At 37.4% G+C, this 19425-nt stretch overlaps 1 protein-coding gene across 3 annotated transcripts; it reads right to left on the bottom strand.

Annotated features, from left to right (window-relative positions):
* Window positions 1-3554: 3554 nt before the first annotated feature.
* On the bottom strand, window positions 3555-16556 carry LOC139941376 (dual oxidase maturation factor 1-like). Of its 3 annotated transcripts, none has more exons than XM_071937838.1 (9): window positions 15964-16556; window positions 13857-13914; window positions 12905-13042; window positions 11570-11671; window positions 11116-11269; window positions 10573-10790; window positions 10138-10319; window positions 8482-8600; window positions 3555-5779 (listed from the first exon to the last, which is right to left on the bottom strand). In XM_071937838.1, exons 1-9 carry the CDS (start codon window positions 16126-16128, stop codon window positions 5689-5691), a joined length of 1227 nt encoding a protein of 408 aa, XP_071793939.1. In that variant the 5' UTR covers window positions 16129-16556; the 3' UTR covers window positions 3555-5688. The 3 variants fall into 3 exon arrangements, with proteins under 3 accessions (XP_071793939.1, XP_071793940.1, XP_071793941.1); XM_071937839.1 differs by having other exon boundaries at window positions 8488-8600; window positions 15964-16555; XM_071937840.1 differs by lacking the exon at window positions 8482-8600 and having other exon boundaries at window positions 15964-16547.
* Between the last annotated feature and the right edge of the window lie 2869 nt (window positions 16557-19425).

Here is a 19425-nt window from a genome sequence, read left to right as displayed (position 1 = left end):
TTTTGTGCTGTCCTGGTATATTATTCATTTAATCTAGAATACCTGAACCAGTCCAATGGGAACTATCAACTCACTCTGAAACTGGCTCCTCTGTTTGACTTGGTGGAATTTAAGTAATACTAACTTTCAAAATGTAGGCTAGATAAAATATTTCAAAAAATAAAGCCGTTCATGCTTCACGGGAATCGTGAACACGAAGTGAAATTATGCTTGCGTCACACTGGGGAAGCAGTGCCGTATATAGACAAACTGATGGTGTTTGCGTCATCAAGAAACTTTGCTTCCCGGTCACATTTGCATAAAGTATTTGACATTACTTTAATCTTGAAATATACCGTGAAAAACAATTATGTCAACTAAGGTAAAATTATAGTGTTTACAACGTAAATGCATTGAACAAGATCAACCGCAAACAAACCAGTTGGTGGTGGCCAACCAACCTGAAAGAAATGTTGCCCCCCTCCCCCTGACACGCAGTCTTTCTAGGTGTTGAATTTAAACAAACTTTGTATCCCGACTTCGGGCCTACCTTAGAATGGAAACTAAGATGATAATATAATTGATTCTAAGTAATACCCACGACAGGTTAATTATATCGAAGTCTTATATAGCGCACGTATCTATCAAACAAGGTACTCAAGGCGCTGAGTATATACAAACTTTCAGAAAGATAGGTTATTGCAGTGATGAATTTTGAGACCCAATTAGTTAGCACATTATAAGGGTTTACAAGGTGCTACGGCGCATTAAGCAGCCACAGCCAGGAACACCGGGGTGAACCCCTTCTCTTTTCGATAAGTGCACTGGGTTCTTTGACATGCGTTACACAACACATGGGACCAACGGCTTTACGTCCCATCCGAAGAACGAAGCAATGGTCAAGTGTCTTGCTTAATGACACAAGTGTCACGGCTGGGGATTTGAACCCACACTCTGCTGATCAGAAACACCAGAGTTTAAATTCGGTGATCTTAACCGTCTCCCGAAGGAAATTATCCACGACAGGTTTACCTGTCGCATAGACTTTACTTTTCCCTGTTCATCAAGCCTTTGAGAATATCTATGCCGCCCTCTGTTGATCGATCAATGGCCTCAATGAAAGACATTCTTTGTTCGATGGTTATCACGTTGTAAAACTTGAGCACTAGCAATGCATTTTAAAAACATACTTATAGGATCAGTTTTATAATATAAGACGTGCATTAATTGGAAAAAAAAAAAGTTTTTTACATGTTTCGCCCACCATTCCTAATTAATTTATGGAGGTCGAAAAGCAGAAAAGCAGGTTGAACGTTGTTTCCTGATGCATTTTTTCTCTTTTCTGCTTCCCGAAAAGTGGATTGAACATTTTAGTGCTATCCAATTGTTCTGCTTTTTTCAGATTTACTCCGTAATGGACGTGGGGTCACATGTAAATGCTTTACGGCGGGAAAATGTTTGCATTCTATATGCTCTGTGGTGCAATCTTGTTAGAGGCCAAATTGGCGAGCGAAACAGAACACTAATCACCCTTCGAAATATGAGCAGAAGGATTTGGGCAATGGCAGGCAGAGACAGCGCGTCATACAGTAAAGTAAACATACAGTAACTAAGAGAACTAAAAAGTATGGCGATGACACTCACGTGCCCTAAGACACACGAGTTAAACAAATTGGGGGAATATCCCCACACCGGGATTTATGCCAATGACGGGAAACAGGGATTGGTCTTCACAATGCAAAACTTGGGTCTCATGATAAAGATCATATGGTCAGAAACATGGAGGGACAAATTGACATTGTGTCCCCTCAAAAAGGGGGACGTGTCCCCCGCCCCTACTTTAGATTGACGCCCATTACGGGACACAGGTTTTGGTCTTATACAGTGCAATACTTGAGTTTCATGATAAAGACGGTCAAAGACATGCATGGGGGCCATTTGGTATTGTGTCCCCCCCCCCCGATCAACGCAATTTGAATTAATTAACTAGAAATGTATTGATACACACTTGTTATGTTTAATTGTTTTATGTAAAAGATCTCGGTAATGATACAATGACGGAATCTCTACTTTTGGCAAAAACTATACGCAAAGGCTAATAAATAGAGTCCGAATACAGTTTCACAAGGGCAACATTTCAACAAAAATGATAAAATAAGTTCAGCCAGTCATGATAGGAAATGTCATAAATCTAAACAAACTTTTACTTCTGTTTTGAAGTAAAACTAATTACAAAACACATCATTTTTTGTTGAGAGCTCCCGGAACCCTCTGACCATAATATAGTCTGTCTATTTGTTGATTTAAATCAAACTTTGTTTCCACGTCGGTCAATGCTTTTAGTTTTGGTATGCTAACAACTTTGAAATTCTCATGAACTTTTTAATGAAGTGCCTTTCGGAAAGTAAGATGATATTTTACTATGGACTTTTACCAGTTACTACCCACAAGGTTCCCAAAGATTTGAACGAAATGTGTTTAAATTTAATGTATCTGCCTTCCAGTTTTGGCACCTACTTCACATGTAAATTTGGAACGTTGGTAGGTACAGATTGCATTTTGTTTATGCTCGTGACAAGCACCCAGAAACACTTACGTAAGAAGCCTGGTTATTCTTGGCTTAAAGATCACCTTGAGTGGTACAAAATGGTACGACCAATGGCCATTCATATAGTCAAAGGTCAGATCAATGGGTGTGGTTATAGCAGCCTTGCCTTTTGTTACCCAAATTATACTCTCTTTAAACCTTTTTTGAGTAATGGTTCATGGTTTTATCATTATACTTAATGACGTATAAGCTTTATCTTTAATAGATGGAAACTTGCATCAGGGATAGATAATATTTATTTTGGTTTGACCCATCGACACCGATGTGCGCTAGCACTGTAAGGCCTATACTCGGCCAGTACGTTCCCGAGTTCTGTAAACAAAATCACAGGCGGATGAGACACATTTCTTATTTCTTCAGTATTTCAAATCGTAAAGCCAGAGTTTACTGATTATCGGACCCCAGTCACAATTAGCTTGCGATGGGTTTGCGAGTAGTTTGCCACGGATTTCTTCCGGGACCCCGTGGGACTCCTTGTGGATGCAGCGTAAATTTAGGGATTCAGACGGGCACTCCCACGAGTTACTTCAAACTCTGACCATCTCGAACACCCGGTGTTTTGCATCACGAACAGATCGCCCATGATTGTTCGAATAGCCAATGTAGACTATGTACATGTACGCGTCTTGTACAATGAAAGTTTTATATGCACCAACAAGAAATCGAATTCCCCAAAACGAAATAGAAACCTTTAAAATATGGTAATTTTTCAAAATAATGAATGGCTTAGCTTATATAATTTAAACGATCAGAACAAATAAGGGAACAATACAAAACATAGCCAGCCCCCCCCCCCCGAAGAAAAAGCACCACCAACAATTTAGCAATGTAAAACTAATTTCATAGTTTTCATTATATAGGCCATTTATGCGTTATTTGAAACTTTGTTGGGAAAACAGTTTGGGTTTTTGACTTTTCTGTTTTGCTAACTCCCATGTAGATATTCAACAAAACATAACATAATATGTAAAATATAAATCCATCTGCATATTTATTTCAAAATCCGATTAATACATTAAAAGATTTTGCAAATAGACGATAACGGCACCTAAAAGTTACTACAGTAATGTACATGTACATCCATACGGGACTGCGTGAAGTCTACACACGTATACTTTCTTCAATCATGCTTCAACCATCCGCAATCTTTACAAAACATTCAAAAAATCACGTTAGAAAAAAAACATATATATATGGTATTTTTGTTTGCATCAGGTCTAAAAAAATTGTTTTAATTGTTCTATGGTTCGAAGTTTTTAGCTCGTAGTAAAATAGCAAGAAAATTGACCCCCAAAATAGGAGAGTGTTTAGTCACCTATAGTTACTAATACACCAGCAAGACCACCATATTCGTCAGTGCGTTGGTAATGTCGAGTGTGCATTCATAGAGTTTGCATTTCTCAGAGTTATTGTGCAGGGAACCATGGGTGCTCTTGTTATTCAAATTTGACTTTACGTAGGCCTACGTCCCATGTATGTCCGGACATAAGCATAATAATAGGCAGGCAGAATATGGCAGCAATTGAGTGATTATGTATTGAATTCCAATGGTGCGTTAATAAGGGGGGGGGATGGAACCAGGTTGCCCTAATGGGTTGAGTACCAAGTAACTCAACCTCTGTCTGTCAATTTACAAAGAACAAACTATCATACTCTTTATTTTACAAATAATAAATCAGAACAGCAAAACTTATCAATTTACATCATTTTGACTCCACAGATGATTGAATCTTTCAACCTGGTTCACAAATTGCCGCAATTTGCATCGAATATATTAATCCAGGCATTTTGACATTTTCAGCGTTTGGATATAAAATCGCAAGTTTCATAACTGTAACCACTCGTAAAGAATACTACAAAATACATATATAACATGCAGAAGATTGGTTAAACACTAGGAGCAGTATTTAACTTCAAATAAACAAGTTTATAAAGGAACTACCGAAAATCTATTTTAATTCTTCGATGTATAAAAGTAAATTAATATCAAGTAATGTTAGCTAGTTAACGAGATAAAAATTGATATTTTAAAACAAATAGAAGCCTACTATTGGCCTAGGAAACCAATGCAACTGCTGCTGTACACCACAAATAGTACGAAGGACACGAGGAATTTAAAGCAGAGTGAACATAACCAAATTTCACAATTCCATTTAAAATTTTGCATAACACTTTGAATTTAGTTATCTAGTCAACCACGTGCACTACTTTTCTGCGCACCTTTTTTAGTATTTGGATCATAAAATGAGAAGTGGCAGAAGTTCTGTGAGAAGTTCTGTTCTTTGCTTCGTCACAAACAATGCGACTTTTAGGATACAAACATTATTCACCGCCCTGCCCCATACACATGTTTCACAAATACCAGTTCTATCAATATTTCTAAGTGCTACCTAGAATGTAGGCCTAATACCAAGATTAAGTACTTTCAGTATCTAATTTAAACTTGAGTCACTTTTTAATCGTTTTGTGTTGATGACAACACTAAATTGAAGTAGCATATGATGTATACCTAGAAACATGTCACAGTAACAAGCTGTAAAAGTAACACAGCTGATACTGGTCAATGTCATAATAATAGAACTGCTTAAGCACATAACATTGTTAAACAAAGACACTCCATGCTTAGCAAAACAGACCAGCCGTACAGTCATGTGTTGTATTGCTACAGGCGGGTTCAACATTGACTTAATGATTAGCAAATAATCGTATTTAGCAAAATTATCTACCCAACAGCTTAGTATGATGTGCCACAATAGATCCCGAAATTGAAAAATTTCCTTAAAAATGTTAAAAAGATAGAACTGTTGTGTACAAACTTTGAAAAAAAACATTAAAAAAAAACAGATTTTACATACAAAAACACGCTTACAAAACAAATTCTTAGTCAGTTTGCCTTCACAAAGGGGGACTACAAGGGCGGCAGTTTCAGATGCGACAGTTGGAAATCGATGAAGTGCTTTCTCAAAATGGTCTCCTATATAACTTTTACAACACTGATTTGTTAAAAACCTAAAATGTAAAGTTGAAAGTCTAGGCTTCTTATTCAATAGCTTCCACATAGTTTTCCACACCAGTCATCTGCACGTCGCCTCCATTCACTCCTAGTTGGTTGTTTCGGGTTTGATCTCCGTGAGGCGTATACCTTCGCTTGGAGGCGATTTTGCGGAGGGCTGAGACCTTTCTCCATGCAGTCTGTCAACCAAATAAGGTACAATTAATTTGCATAAAAATGATTTTCATATATCCATTCACGGCTTTGTTTGTTTTCTGTCCATTTCATCGAATAAACACTTTTACTTTGAACACAGGTTTGGCACCAAGGCACTTTTGTTTAAACCACAGATTAAAGCATACTGTACATGCATGATCCAGTGCGTTTCGGTACTCTCATCGGATACATGTACAGTATAAAAAAATAAAAAATAAATAAAAACAGTCGTGAAGCACAAACAAAACCATTACAAATGAAAAAACATGCGTCGGTCTTTGTACCGACGACGTCTCATTTATAAAAGTAGGTCTTGCTTGTCTCGTTTTAAAACGCATTTACTGAGTCAGAAAACTCAATTAGTGGGGTAAGTGTTTTTTAGAAAACCATGTACCAAACCTCGCATTTTCTCAAAGATGAAAGAAATTCAAGGATTGTTCATGGCATTTGATGATTTTTTGTTGTTGAATAATACATTAGTTAGCCAAGTGATGAATACCAAACGGATGCTATTGGCAATTATGAATGGATTATTTGTTTTGAATCTAAATAATAGCAGGGTCAGTTGAGCAGCCAAACAAAGGTGCGAGGCGGAAAATATGCATGGGACATGTTTACACGGAAGAAATTATTTTTTATTTCATTAGCCTTAAACATTATTTCTTTTGTATTTATTTATTATTTTAGTTAAAGTTACTTGAAACTTGTTAGTTCGGGTCATATTCGTTTAAAATTGTACCATGTGCCAAAACTAATTAGACTGACACATTTAATTGTTTACAATTCCAGTTGTTGTTAGTTTACTTCATGTTATGTGGCAGTGCTCCGTCGACTGCCAACCAGTCAGAGTGGCTGTAAACGAGAATGCGTGTCCAAATCTAGACACCGATGTCTACATTTTAGTTTCACATAGTTTTCTGCAGACATAATTAGAAAAGTAACTACTGCGCTATTGTTCTGTTGATGCAGTGCAGTTGGTTGTCTCAAAGTTAGCACTAAAATTGCCGCATGTGACAAGGTATAAGCATGTGTAAAAAGCATGCTTAGTGGTTAACTACTCAATAATGGGTGTTTAATATCGGCGGTATTGTGTTATGAGATGTCTATATGATATTTAGTATATATGAAGCATGAAACGCTCATTAAAGGATGTTGTAACATGCGGCATGTTTCTCAACTCTGCACATAATTTGTCGACTTAGGTCAGTAAAAGTGTAAGCTCCCTCACGATCCAAGTGTAAATGACATGTGACACTCTACTTCCAGAACATTTCAAACAGGATACTTCTACCTGATGCCTCGAGCTAACACACCTTCAGAGTCGATTAAGCATTATTGTGTTAACCAATTAACTGATAGACTGTCTTTAAATAGCTTGTTTTGAAACAGTCTAAAGCTGATTTTCTTTTCAAACGTGAAAATTTTAAAATCCCAAGTATACTACTGAAGTTGCTTAGAAACTATAAATTTACAAGCACACCTTTAAATATTCTAGATCTGACAATAATATAGTCTTAAATTGTTCTTCTTCTAAATTGATTTAAAGCTTAAAAACGAAAGTGAAAGACCCTTATCTGTTTTGAGCATGACACATTGTTGTTTATATTGTTATTATTTGAAAAACAAAGCAATGAGTGTGTGGTGTGATCAATGACTTGATTCATGGTGACAACTAATATCTAATATTACAAGCATTTATGATAACAAAAGAATTGCACGGGTGACCTCGTATATCTTAGTTCGACAATGATGATGCTTTGACATAAGCGAACATGGGATAGATACTGTAGATTGTGATTTGGGTATCCCATAGAAAGGACAACACGTTTTCGTTTGCTTTAAGCAAAGATTATAGAGCGCCGCAAGTCGCTCTATATATAATCTTTGCGTTAAGGCAATTAAGCCAAGCATTCTATTCCAACTGAACAGTGTTAAGCATATGACAGAAGACAGTGAATGAATAAATTAACTTGTATGGTTTTGCAGTCGCTTTTTCTTCATTTGCTTGTTCAAAATGGAAATAGGATAGCAGCTAGGTCTATTCACTTCCATATATAGGCCTACTCGATCTGGTTCAAATGAAACACAAAACATGGTTTAAAAACAAACCTATGCGTGTGCATTACCGATAGGCCTTCCCGTACCCGTTAAATAACACCGAATATAAAAGTCATCATGATATGTTTCTGGCTACAACCATGCTGACCCTTTTAATTTTTTCAGTCGAATTTAAATTCAAGATATGCATAAAATAACAAACCTGTGAAAATTTGAGCTTAATCGGCCGTCGAAGTTGCAAGATAATGATGAAAGAAAAAACACCCTTGTCACACAAAGTTGTGTGCTTTCAGATGCTTGATTTCGAGACCTCAAATTCTAAATCTGAGGTCTCTAAATCAAATTCGTGGAAAATTACTTCTTTCATGAAAACTACGTACCGTTTCTCACAGTGTTTTATACTATCAACCTTTCCCCATTACTTATTACCAAGTAAGGTTTTATGCTAATATTTATTTTGAGAAATTACCAATAGTGTCCACTGCCTTTAAAGGTTAGACAAGTAGTTAAAGTTAATATAGACTCGGTCATACATCTTGTTAGTTTTGTCAGTGGATTATTTTAAGTTAATGTACTCGAGAATAAACATGCATTACAAAAGCAACATGCTAAAACTTGAGACACATACACATACACATTGTCATCGGTGGTAGCGGGCTCTTCCAGCAGGGAGGTGCGAGGCCTGCGCCTGGTTACAGCAAAGCGGGACTGCGCCCGTTGGCGGTACACGGCTTTACTTGTCAACATCTTATCAACAAAGACAGTTGGGAAAGGAAAAGAGGAGTACAGAGGGTGATGTTAAAAGGAGTGTTATAGAAGCACCACCTGGTCTTACCATTGTTGACCAAAGATAACCGTTACAGACGGGATGGGGAAGGGGAGGGGTGGGGGTGGGTAGCGATTGTTAACCAGGCTGACATTAACCATACAGAAAGGACATGTACTAACAAACAAAAGGCCGCAAAGCATGGAGACCCTCCACCAGTGGAAATTCTATGGCACCAAACATACTTCTTACAAAGATTGGTGAAGTTAAACAGAATCTAAACAAGTATTTGAAACAAATACGCGATTTTCTGAAGGAGTAAACTGTACAGGTTGCCATCCACACGGCCATCACACATACTTAAAAATATGTGTGATGACACGCATATAATGTACAGAATTGTAAAACAACCTCATACGATTTGTTCTTCAACAACTTTTTAACATAGCTTTTGGAAGAAGATTGATTTGTTTCTGAATTTTAAAAGCACACTTGCGTAGTGTAAAATGTTTAACTTTGGTGAATAATAGAAATGGGAATAAATTAAATATAAAATTGCACTCCTAAAAATATAAATGCTGAGGAGAAATACATTTAAAAACATTAGATGTTATAAGCACACATTGTGGTACGTTTCAGTTAAAATGTGAAAAACAAAACAGACAAGAAGGTGTATGAATTCACATTGACAGGGTCACTGTCTTATGATTTCACAACTTGGAAGCTAAAAAATGTGACGTGACGAAAAAAATAGTTCTATTATAATCGAAATTACACGTTAGTAAAAAGTACACTCAGATTATTGGGGGCTTTGATGACGTTAATTAAGTCATGGCCCCCTGGCCTTTATGAACTATCGCATGTACATGTACTGGTTGAGTATTTTAAGTTGAATATCCCAGAGCATGGAAATATGTCCCACAGTAAGTGTGATCATTTGAGCCGCATTGGCGACGTTGTCAAGGGTTTTTAAATTTTGTGAAAGATAAACAAATTTATATAAATTTTGTATATGGAAAATAATTTTAAAATATTGCCACTTTATTTAGTAAAACCGAATTCTGACTGTCATAATATTAGGCGAGTAATTTTTGTTTTTACTCCAGTCCGAGATAAATATCGTTCAAAATACAATGCACCAGTGTCATTTGTTGTGTGTCAATGAGGGTAGAGTTGAAATTGAACAATACAATGCATGAACATCATGTGTCAAAGCAAGTGCAAGTTTAATGACTGTTTAAGTTTAAACTCAAACAACATACTGACACACACATACCGACAAATGTTGGTGTTTTTAATTTTAACTTAAATGGCCTTTTTAGTGTAGCCTTTTTAATTGATTGATATAATTGAACCGGTTTCCGAATGAACCATCTCACTGTGGTAGACATTTTCAAGTCTCTTTTTTGTTTCTGGGGTGAAATTGTCAAAATCGCCTTGCTCCAGACCCCCCTTGACCATGATTTGAGTTATTGGACCGTCTGGCGGCAAAGAGAGAAAAGATTGTTTTAAGCTAACCGATTCATTGTTGGAGCCGTGGCCATTGGAGGCCCCGTTGCTAGCACCACCAGTGTTTTTGTCGTACACAAAGGTCTCTTCGTAATCGGCCAGAGGGTCAATATTGAAGAAAGTGGATAACACATTCGGAAAGCGAATGTCCATGACGAACACAATGAAACCACTGACAACAGACACCAGACCTGAAACAAACAAGACAAGTAGTTTAATATTTGTCATCAGGAAACAAACAATTTCACAAAAGTGCTTCGAAAACGGTCTATAGCATTATTATTCCGCAATGCATAAGTGGTACTGTAATTAATTTAAGTTTTATTAAAATCAGGTCTCATATATGACTTAGTAATGTTGTTTTTTACAATTTTATGTTCAGAGAGTAGTTTAACATTTTTATTCGATAAGCTATAAAGTAATTGTTGATGTCTTCGGACTTACCTGCCACAAGGCAAAGATAGAAGGTAGCACCATAGGTGAATGTCAGCTTCTTGTCTTCATTGAACGGTATGACAAGAGCGGTGGATCCAAAGCGAACAGAGGCCCACAAGACGTTACCCAACCACAAACATCCACCTGTCATCATCAGGAAATAGCCGCAGTAACGTAGCACCATGAAGCTCAGCGCCATGGACAAAATCCACAATGGGAAGGCAGTCCTGTAAAACATTGGGAAGATTAACAGATTACAATTAGATTCAGTTTGTAATAATGCTAGAAAGATTACGCCAAGATTACGCCTGGGGATCAGGTTTTCAAAGTTTGAGCTGCACCAGTAACCGCTATAACATTACCAGGAGCTGATCCAGAACAGTCAGCGTAACATTTGGTTATATAAAAGTATTTCTTAAAACTGATAGATACACTCTTGATTATAAGACTATACAAACAAACAAAATGGTCCGACAACAAACTTTTACAAACTGTGCACGGTAAGGACATGAATATTAAAAATGCATAGCCTTAATTGTTTGAAATACATACCATACCAATATCCAAGCGTAGTAGCCAGCGGTACGGTAGGAGCGGCCCCAGCGGATGTCTTCTCCATCAAGAGTAAAGTATTCAGCGATCCACAGGATCGGCAAGGGAACGCCCTTCCACTGGGCTTCACGGAACTCACGATTGATACGTCCAGCTGTTTATAATTGTGGGCAGGTTTGGGTAATAATCATTATTTCAACATCTATCACATTGGTTATGGAACCAAAAGTTATGTGTTAAATAACAATATCGTTCGAGTCTGCCTGATGACGGTCCATTATGCAGATTTAAATGTTAAAACATTGCCAAATTGTACACTCCAGTAATCTTTCTTGGCGCTTGATTCCAAGGTTGTCTGTTTACTAAGTGCTCCAATAACTCTCGTCATTAATCAAGGATACTTTATTGACATTAATAATTATTTGGATTTGAATTGTGAGCGAAGGAAACTTACAGAATCGCCCGAACCCAATGCGTCCCTGTGATCCATAGAAGTGGAACCTTTCGTTGTAGTTGATAATCTCTTCGGGATGCTCTTTAACAGACTCGTCAGGAGCTGAGACGGGAAAACAATTGGTATAATTTCTTGTAAGGGGGATTTCAATGTCAAAGATCACACGTTGGCAACAGTTTACATAATATCGTATAATCTAGGGCAACAGTTACTTCAAAGTAAAATCAGTTTAACATTACATGTATATTAGTTGGGGTAGATTAACACACATTTGAATCAATTGAACTTGGTAAAATGTGATTCATTTCAAATCAAGGGTTTAAAAGACCGCATTTTTGGAACCTTATATGGGCACTTGTGGCCTCAGAAATACCAATAAATGTTACTCTGTCTTTACTTTGATTTCAATGAAACCTGCTTTAATCAGCAATTGCTTTATAATACTTTATGATGACAGTGCAGTAATACCATTGTTAACCGGAACTTCCTTTTTTACGTGTATTTTTATCAGATATACTTCCTCAAATCCGAAACTGATAAGAGTTCAACATTTATTTATTTCTTAAAACTATAGTTATAGAGAATTCATTTTAGTTTTACCCATACACTTATGTGTTTTAGCACTGTATACTCAGTACATTTTCCGAGTTCTAGTTGTAGAGTATTTCCAAAGCAAAGTGCAAACTAACACCAGTTGATCATCCGGGAATGAGCTCTGATCAATTAAACATGGGGCGGGGATCGTAGTGGCTAAGGTATGAATGCTAACATGTGAGTGTCTCTCCCACGGGGATCAATCATAGTTGAAACCCCATTGGGTTTTGCTCACATCCTCACTCCACACAGTATTTACTTGTCCTTTGACATGAAAGTTCTTGTTGAAATCTTTTAAGGGTACGGCCAGTGGGCACGCATTAAGCACTTAACAACGTCCATAGCAACCCCTTTGTTTTGTTGTCTGTCTAAGTTCTAGGGGAATGAATGACAAAAGCGTGATGTGTGTTTGGGAATGTACGGGATATATCCTGACACTGTATCAATATCATCATCATTTGCATTCCTCTCAAAGTTCTGCCTGTAACGGCCCAGGCTATTAGCAATTGTCACAGTCAAAGCTTCTTTCAAATGTTCTTACTGAGGTTTTAATAATCTGTTCCTCTCACGATCTCCTGATTCATGGCTCTTCTCTAGATATCCTTTCATTGAGTGCAAATAATTTTTTACAGTAATTTATGCACATTTTATGATTTTGAAAAAAGACATGGTAAATTGTCTCTTTATTGTTGTTAAAAAAATAAATGATGTACAATTGACAACAACTACATAACTTGTTACCTTTGAGGGTAATGTTGACACTATTGAGACCAATTTTGACCCCGATGTCAGCTGTTATCTCATGGTTAAAGAAGGCCTTGTATGCAGTCTCAGTGTCATGAATCTCAGCAACTTCCCATTCCTGACCCCATGCTGATACTAAATGAACAATCAAATCAATTTATGTCAACAATTTAAAATACAAACGATATAATACGTAGTTTTTATAGTCAATTTCAGAGGCCTGCTTTCTTCTCTAACTATAAATTTTAAACTTACAATATGACTTTCTTGATCTTGGCTTGGGCCCATATAATACTGCTGCTAAATATCAGTCTAGGTGCTTTTCGCAAAATAATATTTATTTGTTTCCCTAGACAAAACAAACGGTACACGTGGTATAATATATCTTCTTTACTGAGCATGCTTGGCCTCTGGTTGAAATGTATGCTTTTCTGCTGAAATATGACATCGTTCATTTTATTTTCTTGAAATAAGTTGTTGATTTGGTTGATGCGTTTTCCCCAAAGGCCGTGACTAATATTATATTTACACTACAACAGTGCTCAAAGTACATGTAGGCCTACATCATTCCACATCTACAACATGTGATAAATATTGAGCAATCCTCTGTTTGAACTGGCTATGTTTTAATGATCATTGTGCAGATAAAACTCCCATCAAGATATCAGATTCGACGAAAGGTGCATACATATTATATAAACCTGGAAGGGTCCAGACTATCGAATTTTTTATTTTTAGCTATCGGGAATTAAAAGGGGGTTTCCCCGGGAAAATTTCATTTCGCAACAAAGGTTGTAAACAAATGTTTGATTGACAGCTCTTTAGCAGTGGAAGGCCACGAAGTCGGGGGGGGCAGGGTTGGGTGGGCAGGGGGTGGAATGGGAGGTATAGATCATTTAGTGGATATGAACATATTTAAAAAAGTATCTTAAAATAACAATAAACTTACACAATATTCCAGCTCCAATGAACATTGCCACCACAAAACGTATCAACGAATAAAGCCTCTGTAACCATCAAACACAAACACAACTGGATTAATTGCGTCAAGATCATTATAATTCAAATAAGAAAAAGATAAGCAATGGGCCTATATAATAAGGGAATCAACGTCGAGGTAAATTATCAAGAACCAGGCCTCGGTGGGTTTAAACCACTAGTTGAAAACCGATAAAACACACTTTGATTCCCAATCATAAATTCAATAGATGTTAAATTTGCATCGGGGATAAAGAATATTAATTTTGGTTTTTACCCATACACCGATGTGTGTTAGCACTGTATACTCAGTACTTTCCCGAGTCCTGTGAAAAAATATCACAGGCATGTTACTCGGGTGGGATTCGAACCCACGACCCTTGCAATTCTAGAGCAGTGTCTTACCAACTAGACTACCGAGGTTGCCCGGCAGCTACAGGCAGTTCGAATCCTATGTTCGAACATAGGATTCGAACAACCGGTCATAAACACTGGTCATTATTAAGGGAATAAAAGAGTAAGCGACCCACGTGACGCGCTCTCCACCAATAGGGTTATAGCGAAACTGTCCGAGGTATTTATGAATATTCATTTCATATACAGCAAGGGTCTGTTTTATGAAATTAATGATTTTCATTCAAACCCTATTCTTCAACAATTAATTTCTTTCGAAATCTTTGTTGGGGTAATGAACCCAAGAAGCAGCAGCTCTAAACAGTAAGATATGTTTTGAGAAACGTTTGTTTACGATCGCATTTCTGACGCTGTAGTTTTGAAGTCGATTTTGGCTTCAGGTACTCGTTTGATCTTATTAAATTTTAGAACACACAGTAATGACACAAGCAAACACATTTTCAGTCACTTTTATTTTATTCACATGTTGTTTAATACAGGTAAGTTTCTAATTTTTGAATAGCTCGTCCGGGCTACCTAGAAGTACGTTTGACTAGCCTGCGGCACTCCTTGACCGGTCCTACTACTTGCCGTCAACTCGCCGACTTGCCGTCAACTCGCCGTCAACTCATTTTCGTGCCGTCAACTCATTAAATTTACATGAAAAATCTATAAAAGGGGCACGGAAGTGTTCAGTCTGGGCTAAACTCCATATGTTTTATGGTTTTCGGTAAAAATTCATTCACAAAAACAACTTTGTGTTGATAAAAAAATAATATCAATCATTGACATCTTGGGCCAAGACTAATCATTGTGAAAAAGCAAGATGGCGGCCGACGGTTTTGCTGCTTCGAGATACTTTTTTCATGAGAAAAAAACTCTTTGAGCTGATACTTTACAGTTCTATGCTTCTTTTGTGGATTTTAAATCTTTATTGGAGGCGTTGACGGCGAGTTGACGGCAAGTAGTAGGACCCCTCTTGACTAGAGTGATTGGGCTCCGGGCTAATAGTGTCTAAATCGAGCCCTGCTAATAATTATTTTGAGTAATTACCAATAGTATGTATATTACCCAATAATGTACACACACACACACCCCACACACTGCGGGCAAGCACATGGACATGTGGTTGCTTAGTCCATAAAATAGAATGTTATCAAAGCACCGGCTGACTTTCGACCTTTGTATATCAAGCCTTATATTTTCAAACGAAAGCGTTTAGTTTCCTTAGAAATTATTGATAACAAGTCCAGGATGTACTGTACATATTGCATGGGTTGAATTATTGGATCTGGATTATTTGTAAAGAGGTATACCGCCACTTCCCATGTATTTTGACAGAGGCAAAATACATTGAATCTATCTATCTATACGGTGTAATACATTCCTCTTACAGTATAGACTAGAGTATAGTCGTAATAAATCATCAACAAGGTCTTCACATATATATTCTGAAGAAACACATAATTAACTTTAAATTTCTATTGGCCAATACACTACCTCAACGCCCTTACTCGAAACAAGGAAATAGGTATTGCTTCAACATAGCTCCACACACATACCTTGCAGGAAAAATCCTATATCCGCAATATAAGAACCGACTCGTATTGAAGAAACAGTAGGACCTACACTATATGAAGTGTGCAAAATGTGTGATAAAATAAAGGACGAACATGTCAACATACCTGCGAGCCTCGTATACCAGGCAGAATAATGAAGAACGACAGTGCAATGATGATGAACGCAAAGATAAACCCTGCCTCAGTCACGTCTGCCGTCACAGCTGTTTTATTTGGGCCATACTGCGTTTGCGCTCCCCCTTCTCGTAAGGCACTGTACGGGACTCCCATCTTGTGTCGACGGGGATTTATGACCTCTTCACACCAGTCGAAATACTTTCCCTTGGCAGCTTGAGTTCAAATCGAAACCCCCGTCTATTTGCAATAACGACAGCCCAAACTCGTCTAAAACCAATGGCAAGTGTTCCACTCGACACTTGCAAATCTTGTTGAGCTGTCCGTATAGTTCTGTTACCTTGTTTTGATGGGTCCGGTTGCTAAAAAAAGTCAACACCTAATATCAAACTTACAAGCTCACTGGGCGTCGCACACTGAAAACTTCATAACTACGCAAGGCAGGCAACCATTTCCGCTTATCCATTTACATATACAGTTCGTGTAAAGCGGATGTACGTGTACATGGTCCAGCACGCACAGTTTTGGGGGTCATTCTAATACCTTTATTCTGAACAATGGAAAGCAACCTTCAGTTAACAATGGAGCTCATACTTGTGTAAATTTCTTGCATATGTAAGTAGGGCCTTGCTACATTGGCAGGACTACTCTAAAGAAGAAAAAAACTTACGTCATTGGTTGTTTTGCCATACTTGCTCTATGGTAAATTCAGGGGTGCGCAACTTGGTCCCGTGGGCGGGGCTTAATGATTGACAGTGTGCATTAATACAGCTGGTCCTTGGTGAAAAAAGGCAAATAAAACCTGGTTTGTGCCCCATAATTATCAGCAATTGCTGATCCAGTTCCTCTGTTTTCCATTGTTTTTTTAGTGCATCAACTGAAAATGAAACTGACACACACACGCATACACACCCGACAACGGTGAAAAGGTAGAAATCCACGCTTGCATGGGTTCTATACTTTCAATTTGAACTTGGTTAGGACAACTTGGGGGAAGTCGAGGTTTCAGACAATGAGACTTTTCCAAGGCATTTTTCGAGACGATTTTCATTTCATTAGCTTCTGACATGTTCTTAACAACAATTACAAAACATGATATGTTTTCTATAGATTGGAAATCCAACTGGTTCTTAATGCAATGAACTTCTCATTGCTTCAATTATATTCCACAAGTACCATAATGCAAACTTAGAGTTACAAGGTACTTATAAATGTTTAAAAAATGTATATAAAATTGAAATCTGACATCTTTGTGGGCAATTTGTGAGTCAAGTGCGCACTTGACTCACAAATTACAGCATTCAGTTTTAAGAGGTTTGCCAGCTCCTCGTTTAATGGTACATGTATATTAAACAAAAATGAGCCCTTAAAACATGTTGTACGTCATGTATTTGTTAACTGTGTCTGGTCATCATGAGAGTGACGTCATGTGTACGTTCTGACCGTCGTGTGTCTGCGTGTTGTATGACGTCTCGATGTAGTACTTTGGGGCTCTTTACCAAATTCACCTAACGTCATCATCACGATAATCCGGGTTGCGTAATTTTGTGCTATACCTTAGTGTAAGGGCCCTTCATATAGAGAAGTTGACAAGGGAGGTGTGGAGTACATGCAGTATACAAGGCAACTTTAAGGTGACGCGGCGTTTTCACATTAACCCCTTGAATCTCAAAATGGTTGACTTGGCACAACTTTGCCTGTGTGAGCGGAATTAGCACATCCTTGTGTCGTGGACTCAATAAATGCAACGTCACAGAAAGTATGCTTTGCCGAATGGGACGGAACACTTTCCCGAACTTTGTATTAGTGCAGTTAAATACAGTTTGTGCATGAAGGTAGAATTTAACACTTTCAGTGTAAATTCGCAGTTAGACATTTGGAACCGATTGTTGGAAGTCGAGCAATATTTCCATAAGTTTCTCATTTCAAAACTATCTTTTTGGTGTTGGAAGAAGTGGTGTGGTAAAAATAAAATAAATACAACTTCCTCAACGATTGCATTACGTATAGTCCCACATGCCGATAGCCGAGACAAACCCTTTGTGACCCTTTCGTCGTACAGGGTATAAAGTGCATAGAATGTTTTGTGAAGCTACCCCAATCACACAATACAATGCGGATTATTCTCCTATCACAGATGTGATGATTTTGAGGTTGCTAGGGCACGGTACAGCATTGCAGTCAATGATGGTGAACCCGTTTCACCTATTATTGATAGTATCCCCAGAATCATGGAATATAAGTTTCGTAGTTAAATAAATAACATAAAAAAGATGATTTGCCCAATCAATTTGGCGACTCAATTGGAGTGAAAAATATGTCCATATAAGCTGAAATGTGCAAAGAAATCCTTCGTGTACGGTACTTCTTTGGATTAGATAAAATATACGCACAAAATGATACAAAGATTATAAGAGAAATGTGAAATGTGAAATATTTTTTAATTTGTTTGTTTTTTTGGCCGTTTTTTTTTATATTATTTTTAAATAGCTCTTTTGTAGAGAGTAAAGTACACGCTTTCGATTGTTGCAGGCCCCCCCCCCCCCCAAAAAAAAAAAAAAAAAAAAAAAAAAAAACATTCCAATTATATTATTTTGTTTAAAGGCAGTGGACACTATTGGTAATTACTCAAAATAATTATTATCATAAAACCTCACTTGGTAACGAGTAATGGGGAGATATTGATAGTATAAAACATTGTGAGAAACGGCTCCGTCTGAAGTAACGTAGTTTTCGAAAAAGAAGTAATTTTCCTCTTATTTGATTTCGAGACCTCAGATTTGGAATAATATGAGGTTCCAAAATCAAGCATCTGAAAGCACACAACTTCGTGAGACAATGGTGTTTTTCTTCCATTATTATCTCCCAACTTCGACGACCAATTGATCTCAAATTTTCACAGTTTTTTTGTTATACTATGTTGAGATACACCAAGTGAGGAGTCTGGTCTTTGACAATTCCCAATAGTGTCCACTGCCTTTAATTGTTTTTTTTCTGACGTTCATCAGCCATGTGTACACAATACTGTGCATGTTGCATAAATTGTGTGCATTCTCTGTCGCATATGCAAAAGCTTTTGGAAGTTTGTGTTGTGAAACAGCATCTGTCAAAATTCATTAAGAGTATTTTGTGAAAAGTTGTTTATGCATTTTTTGTTATCAACATGTTGCATTTTCTGTGAAGATCTTTTTTATGCAAGACAGCATGATGAAGGCAAAATTATTGCGAAAGTTTGAACGAACGAGCTACTTGCATGCTGTACCAAAGGTTGAAGAAAGGTAGAGTCGAATCGTTGTTTGTAGTACCAATTACTATGGCGTAACTATGAATACACTCAGTCATTGGCTACACATGTATAGTTATTCATCAGTGCCATCTAAGAACTACTTTTTTAAACTAGCAAACCGCGTAGGCCTCTACATACCGGATATTACTTGCTTGTATGGATCAGCT

The sequence above is a fragment of the Asterias amurensis genome, chromosome 9, assembly GCF_032118995.1.
Source record: "Asterias amurensis chromosome 9, ASM3211899v1".
Taxonomy (NCBI): Eukaryota; Metazoa; Echinodermata; class Asteroidea; order Forcipulatida; family Asteriidae; genus Asterias; species Asterias amurensis.
This window is presented reverse-complemented; position numbering and strand designations above follow the sequence as displayed.

Bases quoted from the DNA above. Each gene is read 5' to 3' on its own strand.
- LOC139941376 (XM_071937838.1), bottom strand. From the start codon at position 16,128: ATGGGAGTCCCGTACAGTGCCTTACGAGAAGGGGGAGCGCAAACGCAG. The intron at 11,270-11,569 runs GTAAGTTTCCTT...AATTATAAACAG, and splicing joins CATTGGGTTCGGGCGATTCT to CTGGACGTATCAATCGTGAG. The intron at 10,320-10,572 runs GTAAGTCCGAAG...TGTTTGTTTCAG, and splicing joins CTATCTTTGCCTTGTGGCAG to GTCTGGTGTCTGTTGTCAGT.